The 14,333-nt window shown below is 49.2% G+C and overlaps 1 protein-coding gene across 1 annotated transcript in view; it reads left to right on the forward strand.

The window, feature by feature from the left end:
• Nucleotides 1-369: 369 nt before the first annotated feature.
• GFRA4 (GDNF family receptor alpha 4) overlaps nucleotides 370-14,333 on the forward strand; it is a 76,910-nt gene continuing 62,946 nt past the window's right edge. The window contains exon 1 of the mRNA XM_075420253.1: nucleotides 370-685. Coding sequence (XP_075276368.1) covers nucleotides 646-685 — 40 coding nt within the window. The 5' untranslated portion in view covers nucleotides 370-645. The remainder of the gene's footprint in view (nucleotides 686-14,333) is intronic.

Genomic DNA, 14,333 nt, shown 5'->3' on the forward strand with positions numbered 1-14,333 from the left:
CCAGGAGGATAGCGGGGGAGGAAGAAGATGAAAAGCTTCTTCCCAAAGGAGGAAGCTTGGTTTGGGGCTGGGAGGGGTGAAAGCGGCCATGTAGGGACTAGCCCAAGACACTGCTCGGGGTTGGGGGGACGGTTCCCCCCCCTCCACCAAACAGGGATGGGGAGGAGCGGGGCCGGGCCGCCAAGCCCCTCCCCGAGGGGGAGAGGAGAGGCGGGGGGAGCCGGTGGAGGCAGCCCGGGGAGAGCGGCGAGGGAGCGGCGGAGCCCGCGCCCCGCGGAGAGAAGTTTGCTGCTGAAAGGGGGGGGGGGGGGGGGGCGGGAGAAAGAGGGGGAAAAGGGGGGGGGGGGAAACACAATAAGGATAAAATAATAATAAAAAGGGAAAGGAGCGGTCCCTCCGCAGGTGCCCCGGAGGGATGAGGCGGAGAGCATCCGGCATGAGCCGGGCCCGGCGAGGGGCTGAGCCGGCGGCCGTGTGAGCCCCGGGAGGGTCGGGCCAGGGCGGTGGGGCCCCCCCCATCCCCAGCCTCCCCCCCCCCCCCCTCCCCAACCTCCGCGCATCCTCCGGCACCGCCCGCGCGGGTCGGGGCCGGGCCGTGCCGTGCCGTGCCGAGTCGGTGGGATCCGAGCCGTGCCGAGCGGTAGGATGAGGGGCATCCTCTACTTCTGCACGCTGATCCTCCTGGGTGAGTAGCGGGGAGGCACCGGGGGGGAGGGAAGGACGGAGGGAGGGGGGAAGACACACGGACAACTTTCTGTTGGGGTTTGCTTGCGGGGGGCATTTCGGCCACCCTCCCACCCATCCCCAGCACCCCAGGAGCAGAGGGGAGCATCCCCCCAGCCTGCTGTTGCCTCCTTTGCTCTGGACCCGAGCGCTGGGATCTTTCCCCACCGCCGCTCCGGATAGTCCTGTCTGCCGCGGAGATGGCTGGGTTTACACCGGGGATCCAGGCTCTTCTCGCTGGGGAAGGGGAGCTCGGAGATGTGTGTTGGGGGGGGGGGGGGGGGAGGAAGGCAAATTTTGCACGGCGCCGGGTGATGGGGATGCTGGAAAATATCGGGGTGTCGGGGCTGGCAGCCCCCGCTCCGGCTCTGTAGTGTGCAGCGCCGAGCACCGCGTCCTGAGCTCCGGCCCGACCCCGAGTGGGTGTGGGGATGTGCTCAGGGGCTCCTGCTTCAGCTTTCCCCCCCAAAACTAAGCTCTCCTCGGGGCTTTTATTTTTTTTTCAACTGGGGTAAGGAACCCAGATGCCTCCCCCATCGCTCCGCCAGCTCTGACGGCACCCCTCGTCCCCTTGCCGTGGCTGCGAGATGCTGTCCCCAGGGGGATGCCGCGGTACCCGCGGGGACGCGGGCTGCAGCACCCGCGGTTGGAGCATCCCACTCGCACCCCTGCTTCTCCCCCCTGCTCGGGGCTTCCCGGCGTGTAATTCCGCGTCCCGGGGAAGAGCCGCGGGGGAAGGGGCTGCAGCTCGTCCCTTCGGGTATTTCCCCCCCTCCCCGAGCTCCTTTGAGATAGCAAACCCGAGAATGAGCCTGTGCTTAAACAGACCAGGAAAGGCTGCGGGGTGGGGAGGGTGGGGGTTTGGGGTAGGATGCGCCGATTCTTTTTGGGTGGTCGCTGGGGCTGGAAAAGGTCTTGGGATGTGTCGAGGTGGCTGGGACAACCCGGTGTCGTGTGTGTGTCACCCCCCCCGGCTCTGCCTCCTCCGCACCCCGAGCATCCCTGCTGTGAGCCCACCTCCTGGGGAAGACCCCGGGGAGGTTTTTTGCCCTCGATGGGGAAGGCTTTGTGAGAGCTCCAGGTAACTCTTTTTTGCCGGCTTTCCTTGTCACTAGATGTCAGCAGCAGCAACTCCTGTAAGTCCCAAAGTAGGGGGGGAAGGGGGGGATATCGACCCCCCGAAAGAGGCCATCTCCAGCCAGGGAGTGCTTTAATGCTTTGCTCCGGGGGTTTGGAGGAGCACCAGGACCTGGACATGCCCCAGGCTGGGACAGCTGCTGCCTCGTCGGGGCTGGAGCTGTGCCCTGGGCTGGGGAAGGTCTTGGATTCCCTCAAGGCTGGGGATTTTTCCTGCCAGGTTCACAGGGCCTCTGGGTGGGGGTCCAGGTCTCTGCAGGATCCGTTTTCCAAGTGGTTCAGGTTGACTGGCTCACTGATTGACTGCCTGATTGATTGACGGGTGCGCTGATTGATTTTCTCTAGAGAAAGTGGACTTAAAGAAAAAAGCAAATGGCCAGCTCTCCATTGTCAGCAATGCAACTGGGAATAGTGGGCAGGGTTTAAGGGTACACCCATCGCCTCCAGTCCAAGCCAGAGCAAAGCCATCAGCTAATATTCACCTTTTGGCTTTTTGATCTTGGGGTCTCCAGAAGGACTTTTTAATCTCTGAATGGACATTTGACCCCTGCAAGCCCAGCACCGTCCCAGCAGATGCCATTCAATGCTCTCAGCCTGCTCTCTAGATGATTTCTAGATGTTTGTGTAGTGGATGGATGAGGGCTGCTTGTTTAGATGTGCCTGGGGAGATCTCCTGCAGGGATCAGGGGTGCCGGGGGGGAGATGGTGACCTCCACATCTGCAAGCACGGCAATCCCCAGCTTCATCCCCACCGGCTGCAAACCACATGTGCTGCAGTATGAGCACCTTGCGTTTTGTGTGTGTGTCCCCTGCCTTTTTTGGGATGATCTTGGGTGGAGGAGACAGGGTTTGGAGAAATCAGGGCTCTCTGAGGTGGGACTAGGCAGCATCATCATCATCCAGCCTGGATGGAGAGCTCCTACTGGCACTTCATACCCAGCTTTCTGGTGGCACAGGCACACAAGGTGACCCACAGCAGGCAATGTATATAGTTGAACAGATTATTTTTTCCCACTCAACCACTTTTCAGGCAGATCAGCTCCCTGATGTGTCTCACCAGCAGCCACACGAATGCCAGTGACAGCACCAAGGATGGAACAGGAGCACACAGCTGGGGATGGGGACATGGCTTTGAAGGAGTTCACTGGTGGCTTGGTGTCCCCTGATATTCACTTGCACCTGTGGTATTGGCAAGAAATCCCACCCACAAGGCAGTAATGGGAAGACTTCATGGAAAATCAATGCTTTAGGCAGCACTGATATAATTAAATATAAAGAATATAATTAATTTTAGAAGGACACTGGATTATACCTGTAACCGGCCCCCAAAGCATTGCCTATCCCTTGTGCACCTTTCAGAGGTCACATCAGTCCCTGCACTAAAAAAATCATAATTAAATGATGAGAATGAAAATTTGGGCTAGAGCTGAAAGCGGCAGTTTGTTGTGAAGTCCCCATGGGACCAAGGGTAATTTCTGGACCGTTGCGACGGAGTGCAGGATCCCGAAATGACATTTGGGCTGTCTTCTGCCGACAACAGTCGTGTTTACCTGGCAAGTTTTATTGTGCTTAGTCATTAGCATAATTTCTGGCATATGTTACCCACAGGCTCTTCACAGATGGAATCAAACACAAGAGATCGTCTGGTGGATTTTCACCCGGTTTGGGAACTCAGAGCCCAGGGGGAGAGAAAAAGTCTCTTGAAATATGCATCTGTGTGTATAAGAAAGGGAAACTCTCCTTGAATTCGTGTCTTTGTCAGTTCTGACAGGAGCAATCCGTTATTTGCATCAATAAGAATGTGATATTTATGTCTCTCAGCATTGGTACGGAGGAGAAGTTAAACTTCTCCCTCAACAGGCTGTCTTCAAACACTGTGTAAATTCCTCTGCAAGGATCTCACCACGCCCAGAAAGTATTTTTTACAGAGCTCTAAAGCCTTAAATAGTAATTACGGCTGGGTAAAAATCAGTAGTATTTAAGTCTAATAATTAGTATTACTGTGAATAGTGTTTTATTTTGCTTTTGGAGACAGAAATGTCTTCTCTGCTCTCCTGGCAATTTTCACAGAAGAATTCTATTGTGCCTGAAATTCCAGTCATCATTTTCACACAAGACTTGCTCGTTTTTATAACCCTCCACTTGGTCATTTTTAAACATGACTTTTAACATTGCTAAAGCTTGCTGCCTTTCAATAAAAATACTCTGCTACCAAGATATCCATGATTTCTTTTTCCCTCCAGTGGACTTTATATTCCTTTTGCTTCCTAAAGAAAAAAAAAATGACCTCTTTATTCTCAACCTAACAGTGGAAAAGGACAAATTCAAAGGAAGTTCTTCTGCTAAAACAATTTTTTAGAGGGACACATTTCAATGAAAACAAATGAAAAGGAACAAAACTATGAAAAGCTTGTTCCTGTCAATCTTCAGTTCAGTACTATTCGCTTGTGTCAAATGCATCCGTCAAAATTCCCTCTGGTAACACCTCCTGGCAGTGGACTTCAAGCCTGAATGGACTAATGGTGGCAGCTGTGTGTAGCGGGTGGGAGAGAAGGGCTGGGAAGACATTTCCACCACTCCACGTGGACTGCCTTCTTCTCTTCTGGGCATCACAGCTTTAAAAATTCAAATATGGGTGTACTGGGGCTGGTGAAATCCAAGTGGAAAATCAGGGCTGAGAAGATGAACTTGAAGAGGTGGATGGGAAGTAGCTCCATGGATGGGCATTAGGTCTTGGAGATGGACAAGGAGGAAAACCAAGTTTGGTGTGACCAGGACGGGGTTGTGGCGATCAAGGTGATGGAGGACAAGGACTCAGGACTGTTGTAGGGAGAGCAGGAAGGATTTCCAGAAGGGGAAGCCACTATTTTTCCAGGGTAAGGAGGTCCTGGGACCACCACAGGGAAGAAAAATGAGTGTGTAGGAAGGATGGGTACCTTCTAAAGTTGCATCACATTTAAATCACCTGTGAATCCTACAAGATTTTGGTCTAACAGCAAGTGATGCCACAGCTGGCTGCTGCTGAGATTAGTGAGCTGATAGGTGTTAAGATGGATTGTTATCTTCATGAATATTTCCAAAAATCTCCCTGAATCCTACAGGAGCTGAGCTGGTAAGAAGCCCTACCCCAGCTGCAGATCTGCCTTGGGGGTCCTTCAGTCACCCAGCAGTGACACATCTTTCCCTGATGATGGGAATGGCAACCACACAAGGTGCAGGGCATGACCAGGCCTCCAGCGTGTCCTCAGAGCCTGGTCATCTCCTGCACTCTCTGGTCCGTCTGACTGGAGCTGCTGGGGGACTGGGATTTAGCTGCCTGCAGCAGATGGCTTGAAGGAACAAATGACCCCCAGAGATGGAGGCTGAATAAACCCCTCTGGGCCCTTGGACCACTGCTTGACTGTCCTCATGGGGGAAACATGTTTCCCTGTATCCCATTGGACTAGATATATATTTCTCCAGCTCAAAACTTTCTTGGCCACATCCTGTCACTCGTAAGTCTCATCTCTGTTCACCTCCCTTCACACAGATCCCCCTTCTTCCTCCACAGGCAGCTCCTCAGCGCACACGTTCCTCTTGCTGTCCAAAGCCATCTGGGAAGCCGTTTGCATGAAAGATGCATTAAAAATAGTTGTGCGGTGGTTTTGATTTATTGAATCCAACTGGAAAATCCTGTCCGCGATACCTGCTCTCGCTGAGTACTTTGACAGAGTTATTAGGAGCACTCGCCACGCTACTGCTGACATATGGGCTGGGGGGTCGTTTTGGCACAGAAGTGCAGGCAGCTGGTTTCAAGTGCATGGGTCCGGTTTATTGAGGAGAAAGGAATGGGGCAGGTTTTCTGGTGCTTCTTCCAAAATCGGGATCATATTGCTCATCATTTATGCATCGCCAGGCTAAGCCGTCTATTTTTTTTCCCCCCCCAAGGGGATGGCAGTCCACTTTGGGATGGGATTTTAAACAGGTCCAGATGCTAAAAGGCTGTGAGTTACGACCCGAGGAACTGATGGGTTTGGCTTTCCTCGTCTCTTCCTGTTACTTGCACACATAATTTGAGTCAAGACTCAACGTTAATGTTTCTGTCTGAGCTGCAGGGCTTTGACGGTAAGTGGTCCATGCTGCAGCTCACCTTGCCGGACACATTGCACGCACGTGTTTCAGAACTCTTCTGCCTCAAGGGAGTTTAGCCACCAATGGCTGCAAAACCCACCTGAGGTGTCTGTGGGAAGTGCTCGTCTCTTTAGACAGGCAGCAATAGGAATGTGTTTGGGAGTCCCTGACTGCGTGATTTGAGGTCTCTGGAGGCTCAGAGCTGAGCTGGACCCAGGAAATGCTCAGGACAGGTCTTAGGAGAGCTCCAGGGTGCCTTCAGAGAGGGAAAATTGAACACAACTGCTGCAAAATAATCAAGCTTTGCTTCAAGCTTTGCATCAAATGAAGCTGGCTGATGCCTCTGCAGCAGCCACCTGGGAAATCCCATCATCCTTGATTAATCAGAGCAAAGGAAACATAGGGCAGCTACAGCCTCATGGGAAAGGAGCCGTCACTTAGATGACGGCTGTGAATTTTTTGGAGGAAACCTGGTGTCTGGGCCACCACTTGTACAGGGTTCATGTGGTCTTGTCCGTGAGAGTTTTATATAAACAGTCAAATCAATCGCAAAGGGTTTTGAAAATCTCCATTCATCTTCTTTTACTGTGGCAGCCTTTATTGGATGCTTCACTCTATTTTTTTTTCCTTCTGCTGCCCATACTGGACCCTCCAAAAGTATCAGCTCCACCATGATTATAACTTGCATTTTCTTTCTGTCCATTGCTCATCTGCATCACCCCTAACTGGTGTCTAGGACCTGCAGACTGGGTCCCCAAGTGTTGGTTGTAGATGCAAGGATTTGACTTGCTGCCAACCTGGCCCCTTCTTCAGACTTGCCCCAGAAAGAAAAGTTGGGAGGAAAGTCACAGCTTCTCAGAGCTACCTGTCTCTGTGACTTTGGATAAACAAGTCTTAATAACAGGTTGTGTATTTCTTCTGAGATTTTAACTTCCGTACACGCGAAGAAAAATGCATCTCCCCATGACAGCCTTCACGGCAATATCTCTCAGATATTATACAGCTGACTTTGTTACCTGCAATCTGGAAATAGGTAGCAGATGTCTCCTGTAGCACCGTGCATTTTTTCCTTCGTTGCTGTCTGTGTTTTCCTTTGACGTTCAGTGTGTACAGCAGAAGGCACCTTAAAAAGATGTCACAAGGCATGAGGTGACATAAATTCCTGCACACTGAATCTTCTGTAGTAAAGGCTGCAGGTTAGAACAATGTGTTTGCCATCTACTAATGGAGAGGCGAGCAAACCAGCACGCTGAATTATTAGACAGGGTTTGGAATGAATCAAAGCCATTTGACCTGTTTCCGTAAAGCCTCAGACAAGGCTGAGTTTGCCTAAGTGTTTCCTCTGCACGGTGAGGAATTACACTCCTCCTTGCAAGGGTTAGCTGATTTATGCCCCGGATTTGACACAGGAATTATAGCAATTTCAAGGCAGGTCTTTTTTTTTTTTTCCCCCTCCCCTTCCAATCTGTTTATTTTGTTCCTTCCTCTTGGTAAAAGAACATCAGCCAGCGAGGCTGCACGAGAGACAAACTGCACATCTTGGTCTGTCTGCCACAGCCACATCATCTTTCGGAGATAGGGCACAGCCAGAGTCATCTCAGCTGAGCTTTCCTTCCAGGGTGGGAAAAAGTGCTCAGGGGCTCATGGTGCTCACAGCCTATAAATACCTCAAGGTAATGTGAAGGAGTTGCTCTCTGCCTCGCAAGGAGCTGCAATGAGGAGGAACTCGAGCTGCACATTAGGAATAAGAGATTTGCTTTCCACCAGGACAACATCTGATTACTTAAAGGAAGGGACAAGGGCAGGTTTCCCTTTGGGAAGATGATGGATCACTTGCGGGCTTGTCAGGCTTTGTAGGCTTTAGCAAACCTTAAAGCCATAAGGTGTGCTGCCCCAAAGAACTCCTGAAAGGTGGTCAGTTGCCCCACTCTCAGAGAATTTCCTGGTTTTTCCTATTCGATCAGAAAGCTCGTCTCCTTTTTGTGATAATTTAGGGTGGTAGTTGCAGGGAAAAACTAAAGCAACTGTTCTGAGACTCATATAAGGAACCTCCTCTAGGATCCAGCCTTATGAGGCTCTCCTGCTGTTCTGGAAAAAGGATCAGGAATTACATTAGACTTGCAAGACAACACTTCTCCATCAGGGACAGAAGATGTTACAAGGAAACAGTGGAGAAGGTCCTGAGCTGATTCTGGTCTGGAGGTGGGAAGTGGAGGAGAAAGGGCTCCTGTGAGGTTGGACAGAAGATGCAGGTGAACCTTGGTAGGGACTCTAGGAGCTGGGAGGAGGAAAGTGTAGGACCGTAAAGGTCTGAGAGCCATTCTAGAGCTGGGGAAGCCCTAAGGGTTGGATCCCCCCATCTGCAAACAGTGACGTGAGTCCTCTCAGGTGAGGTGCATGTGAAGTGACAGCTCGGGGACCCATCCATCAGTGTGGAGGCTTACACACTGGGTAAAGCATCTTCAGAGTTACTACCCCTCCGGGACTAATACAAGGAAATTTATCTCCCTCTCCTGATATTGCTTCATTCTTCCTCCCTGCAGACCCAGCCAGGCCAGTCCTTAATGTGTGCTGGAAAGCCTGTTAGTAATTAAGTACCTGACTCTAGGGGGTCTAGATCTCTAGTTGAGTTCGTTATATGTTATTGCATTACCAAGAAGTATTATTATAATTGGAAGGGCTGGAGCAAAAAACAAGCTAACAAAGAAATGAACAAAAAAATCCCTCAAATAACAAAAAAGAAATCCAGTGAACTCCCCCAAAAGTGCCTAATCTGCAGGTCGAATGCTGTCCCACAGGATAAGGAATTACGGCACCTCTTTCTGGGTGTCCCGCAGGTTTTGGAAAACGATGCAAATGCGTTTCATTGCGGTGTAAAATGCGAACGTTTTTAAGGCAGGGGACTTCTTGTGAGGCAGAAGCAGGCGACAGCGCAGCATATGACCTGGGTTATTTGTGCTTGGGTGAAGCGGGTAACTACAAGCTGGAATCCAAATTTCTCATCAGTGTGTCAGGAACGACATGACTTTTAGCAGCACCTGCTGCACACACAATCTACCAAGCTCTTGTTTTGGTACTCAGACAGGAATGTAATACAAGTGCAGCAGCTGACTAATCTGCTCTGAAAATCTTCCCATATCCCCTACATGGGGATCTGTGATCCTGCCTTGCGCCGGGATTAGAGATGTGCGCCGCTAAAGAGAAGGGGCAGAATTCAGCGATGTGCCACAGAGAAGGGAACAGCGCTGGGGTACAAAAAATCAAAGCAGCCGATAGAAGAGCCGGCTGGAAAACAGCAAATCATTCCCCCAGAAAAATATTGGGTTTTTGGAACAATTTGGATTCTGAACAACAGTGACAAATCAGGAATAATAAAAATTGCAATAAAAGATAGCGAGTGAAAAATAAAATGCTTATTAAGGATAATTCCAGGGGAAGAAAAATGGGGACTAAAATAAAGCCTCAGATGTCCCTGTTCTGTTTTACCTGCTTTTATTAAGAAAACAGAAATTGGTCTTCCCAGAGAGACACTGGACAGGAAGAGAAATGGACCCTGTTTTGCACTTGTCCCCTGCTCATGCACCAAACAGGGAGGGTCCCAGCAGGCCGCAGGAGATGAGTTTCAGCCCACCTGGTTTTCACCTGGTCTTCTGGAATTTTCCTTTAAACCAGCGGAGAGAGGTTGACAGGTCCAGAGGGACACTTACGCTCTCTACAGATCAGTGTCACCTCTAAGAACTATGAAGCAAGTCAAGATTACAATTTTAGACTTTTTCCTGATTTTTAGTTGCTTAAAGTTCAATGAGATGAACCTCACCTAAGCCACCAAGGTTTCTTGTCCTCCAAGAGAGCAGCTGGGGATGGAGGGAGCTGTGATTTCAATGTACTCAACTCAAAAAAACAAAAAAAAAAAAGGAAAAAAAAAAGAAAAAAGGGAAAGCTTAAGAAAAAAGGGAAAGCTTAAGAAAATAGTATTAAAATATTTAGCAATTTTTTTATCTACTTGAAACCCCCAAATTTTCCCATGGAACGCATTTTCACAAGGTTAAAAGAGAAAGAAAGAAATCCAATGGGAAATTTCCAGCTGTTTCACAGATCTGATGGCTCCGGGCACAGTGATGATCAGAAGTACCTGGAGCTCGTAACCCTACTAAGGGTCACATAGGCCACTTATAAATCACACATACCCAGGAGCCGTGGGAATTTGATTGTTACACCTTTTAAAATCCTTGAAGTGGTTTTGGCTATGGCCACCTGCCCATCTCCTGGGCACTGGTCAGAAGCTAGCACAAGCCGAGGACCATTCCCAGTTGGTTTGCAAGTGGTTGCTCTGTTTTGAAGAGTTAAAGAGTTTAATAGCACAGGTGAGGCAGTTTTGGGCCGTTCGGACCAGCACTCTGAGTTTCCTTCACTAACTAACCTAGGCACAGCATGAGAGTCCACCCTTACCCTCCCAGACACCGTCCATTTCTCAGACAGCCTGCAGATGTTGTCGGACAAACGTGTTTCAGCTTAACCTCTTTCAACCCCCTGCATTCATCTTCCTTCCTGCTGCTTCCAGCTCAGAAGGCAGAACACTAACAATGACATGAGATAATATAAAAGAAATGATGGCGCTGCCTAATTTGAACGGGAACCAACAAATCCACCTGTTTCTAAAGCACGCAGGTGCATGCCGACATGGCAAGGGGCTGGGGATGTGCATATGCAGAGCGAATTCATCAGAAGTTTCTTGCAGAGGCTGTGCAGTGACTGTATCAGCTCTGAAGTGTCTTCTCCAACAGGCAAAGCCTTTCTTGGCTTGCCATTGCAGTTAGCATGACCTCTTGAAAGATAAGACACATAAGAGAAGACTGAGGAAGCTTGATTTATCCAGAGTTGAAAAGGGAAGAAAGACACGGGATAGAACATGATCACACTCTATAAATACCTTCAAGGTAACAGTGCAAGGGAAGAGAGGATTAGTCACACTTGTGTAAGACAGGGAGGGGAGGATAGCAAGCAACAGCATGAAGCAGAGAAAGAAAAAGTTTTGAGTATTAGCAAATTTTTCTTCTTTTTACTGGAAGAAGAAGTTGAAGGCTTTCTGTTTAGGCTAGGCTTGATGCCATTATTTTTAGGACAGCCATGGGTCATGGGCATGATGATTAAATGGTGCTTCTATGGGTAGGATCTGCAGGTTTTAGGTGCTTCCATGAGCTAAACAAGGGACCTGTGTAGCCTCCAAAACAGCAACAGTGTCACTAGGTATCGGGTCACCCTGCTGCCTAGTAGCACTTGGAAGTGAGGGTTGACCAAAGTTCTTCCACACGCCCTTTTCCCTGCAACCCATATATCCCACACTCCTGTTGAAATTATCATGGAAGTTATCATGGAAAGATGGTGCTGCTCAGCCAAGGGTCTTAGTGGTCATTTGATGGTGGAGCTGGGAGGTGGCTCAGTGATGGATGATGAGTCTGGGTCAGCCAAGAGGCTTAGCTGGCCGTGGGCTCTGCTTCTTGTTAATGGGTGATGAGGTGGCTTCTCCTCCTTTCCAGTAAAACCACCTTGCTCTTGGTGCCTTAGACCTGCTCTCAACCTCCCCACCTCCCCCAGGCCCTCCCTGCCCTCAGGACATGGAAAGGAAGGTGAGGAAGGCAGAAGCTTGGATGAGACCTCCTTGAGGGACTGGCTCCAAGTCAGGCTTGGACAATTATTCTTATTGTCACCTTCCATTATGCTGGGACTCGAAAGTAATCATTTTCCAAAAAATGCAGGTAGCTACTGCCAAGATTTTTCCCTGTCTCCTCAAGCAAGTGCCAAGAACTCTTTCTTCTCATAACAAATCAACTAGCCAAATATAGATGTCCCTGGAGAAAACCCTTCAGGCTAGTAAGAATTAACGAGTGGATTCAAGCGAAGGTAAACAAGTTAATTATGCTGTTCTTCAGCCTGTGGTTTCCTGAGAAAATGAATCTTGTGTATGTGTGTCAATCTGTCCACGCCAAATAAAGTTTGAGCCCCCTGGCCACATTAGATTGGTTTGATAGAAGTCTCAGAAGCTGTTCAGATCCCACAGGTCGATGTGACATTGGCTGTAGAAAGGGAAGTGAGCTCCTAATGTTGCCCACTGGGGGAAAAGTTAGTGAAGTTCATAGCAGAAAAGGCACACATGAAACAAGAGGTAGAAATCCAGGCTCCTTTTGTATTGTTACTTATATTTTCCCAGCTTAACAGTAAAGTGTCTGATGCAGATCTGTGTAGAGCCAAAGATATGTCTTCCTGGGACCATAAAGGCTGTCGATGCAACCTGCAAGTCCAGGGAGAAAAGGCAAAGTCAGAATTTTACATGGGTTCAGGACTGCCTCTTGGAGGTAAAAGCAGATGAATAATGTCCAAGGGCAAGTACGGTCCTGTGGACATTAACCATCACAAAGCAGCATAGTTGTGCACGCTGATATGATGTGCCGTCTCTTGGGCAATGCCCAGAACCTTGCTCTGTGCCATCCGCACCCTTCGAGGAGGGCTATATTTTCCAAAGAGATGGATATTTGCATAGAAATTTGAAGGAACTCCTCCAGGTTGGAGTTTGCTTGACGTAGTGTCACCTTGAACACGCCAAGGAAGCAGAACTGCTCAGGGGGCAGGGGTTAACTGTTGGTGATGAAGGGAATTGAGGAAAGAGCAGGCCGGTCTTCAGAAGGTCCATGAGGTCAGGGTAAAGCCTCCCAAGATGAAATCCACCTCGTTGGACAAAGCACGGACAACAGAGAACACCGGGTTGTAGTAACACTTTTCAGCAGCTTTACTGCCTGGTTACAGAATCACAGAATCACAGAATCACAGAATGGCAGGGGTTGGAAGGGACCTCTCTGGGTCACCCAGTCCAACCCCTTGCCCAAGCAGGGTCACCCACAGCAGGCTGCACAGCACCGCGTCCAGGCGGGTCTGGAATATCTCCAGAGAAGGAGACTCCACAACCTCCCTGGGCAGCCTGGGCCAGTGCTCCGTCACCCTCGGAGGGAAGAAGTTCTTCCTCTTCTTCAGCTGGAGCTTCCTCTGCTTCAGTTTGTGCCCATTGCCCCTTGTCCTGTCGCTGGGCACCACTGGAAAGAGTCTGGCCCCGTCCTCCTGACCCCCACCCTGCAGATATTTAGAGGCATTTCGAAGGTCCCCTCGCAGCCTTCTCTTCTCCAGGCTGAACAAGCCCAGCTCCCTCGGCCTTTCCTCGTAGGAGAGATGCTCCTGTCCCCTCATCATCCTTGTAGCGTTCAGCGTGTGCTGCTGGCACCTCCCATGTGCTTCTCGGCTCAGATGTGTCACACAGCTTTCCCGATCTCCGTCATCTGACGTGTTGGGTGGCAAAGGTTAATGGCATGGCATGCAATGGTCGATAGCTGTCGACTACAATAGATATTGTGACAGCTTGCAGCAAGGAGGGGACAGGGTTTAAGTAAATTGGCTCGTGCTTTCTCTGCTGTTGTGTGTATGATTTGTGTGCACCCATCTGAATCTCACTGCTTGTTCCTATTGTCCCATGTCCTCCTGCCCCACAAATTCAGGGGAGGGCGTAGAGCTTTGTGTCTACCCCACAGTATTTTATACAGAAATCACACGGTAAAAGATCAGAAGGAAAAAAAAGTAAGGTGAAGGAGAGGGAGGGAAAAAAATGTTCCTTCATGGTGCTTTTGTTTTCTAACAATGTTGACATTATGTGAAGTAACCGAGTATAAAATCTGCCTATCGTTTGGGAGCTGGTGTGCAGAAAAGATGCTATTATCTGAGCCTTTTATGCCTCTTTACCCTGTCTGGATCAGAGGAGATAAATGCGCAGATAGGAGCTGAGGCTCCTATCTTTATTTAAGCTGTCAGGTACTGCTACGTTATTTTATGCTGATTGTTATAGAAAGCCTCTACAAAGAGATATATGTTTCTATATTCCTCCACGTTTCCTATTTTAATCTATAATTTAATAATAAAAGAGATGTATTTCCCTATATTATTTTTATTTGTAGTGTCAGTGTTTCTCTTTCACTCTTATTTTTCAAATAAACATTCACAGACACAAAGCACTTAAAATATGCACATAATCAATCTTCTCTGTTGTCTTTTGGGCTCCCTTTTGACTATTATTGCAGTCATACTTTAATTTGCACATTAATGCAAAAAACATTTTTAGTATAAAACAGGTTCCCCGTGGGGACAGCAGACTCACAGTGAGCACAGACGCATGAATGCATGGCCATGGTTTCATTCAAGCACGTTCCCACACCACTCCCACACCCACATGGTTCACACGTCTGAGTTTAAGCACATATACATGAAATGAGGAAAAAGCCACATCTGTCAGTGTGAAATAGTCAACAGAGCCAGGAACAGGTTGG

The sequence above is a fragment of the Opisthocomus hoazin genome, chromosome 5, assembly GCF_030867145.1.
Source record: "Opisthocomus hoazin isolate bOpiHoa1 chromosome 5, bOpiHoa1.hap1, whole genome shotgun sequence".
Classification (NCBI taxonomy): domain Eukaryota; kingdom Metazoa; phylum Chordata; class Aves; order Opisthocomiformes; family Opisthocomidae; genus Opisthocomus; species Opisthocomus hoazin.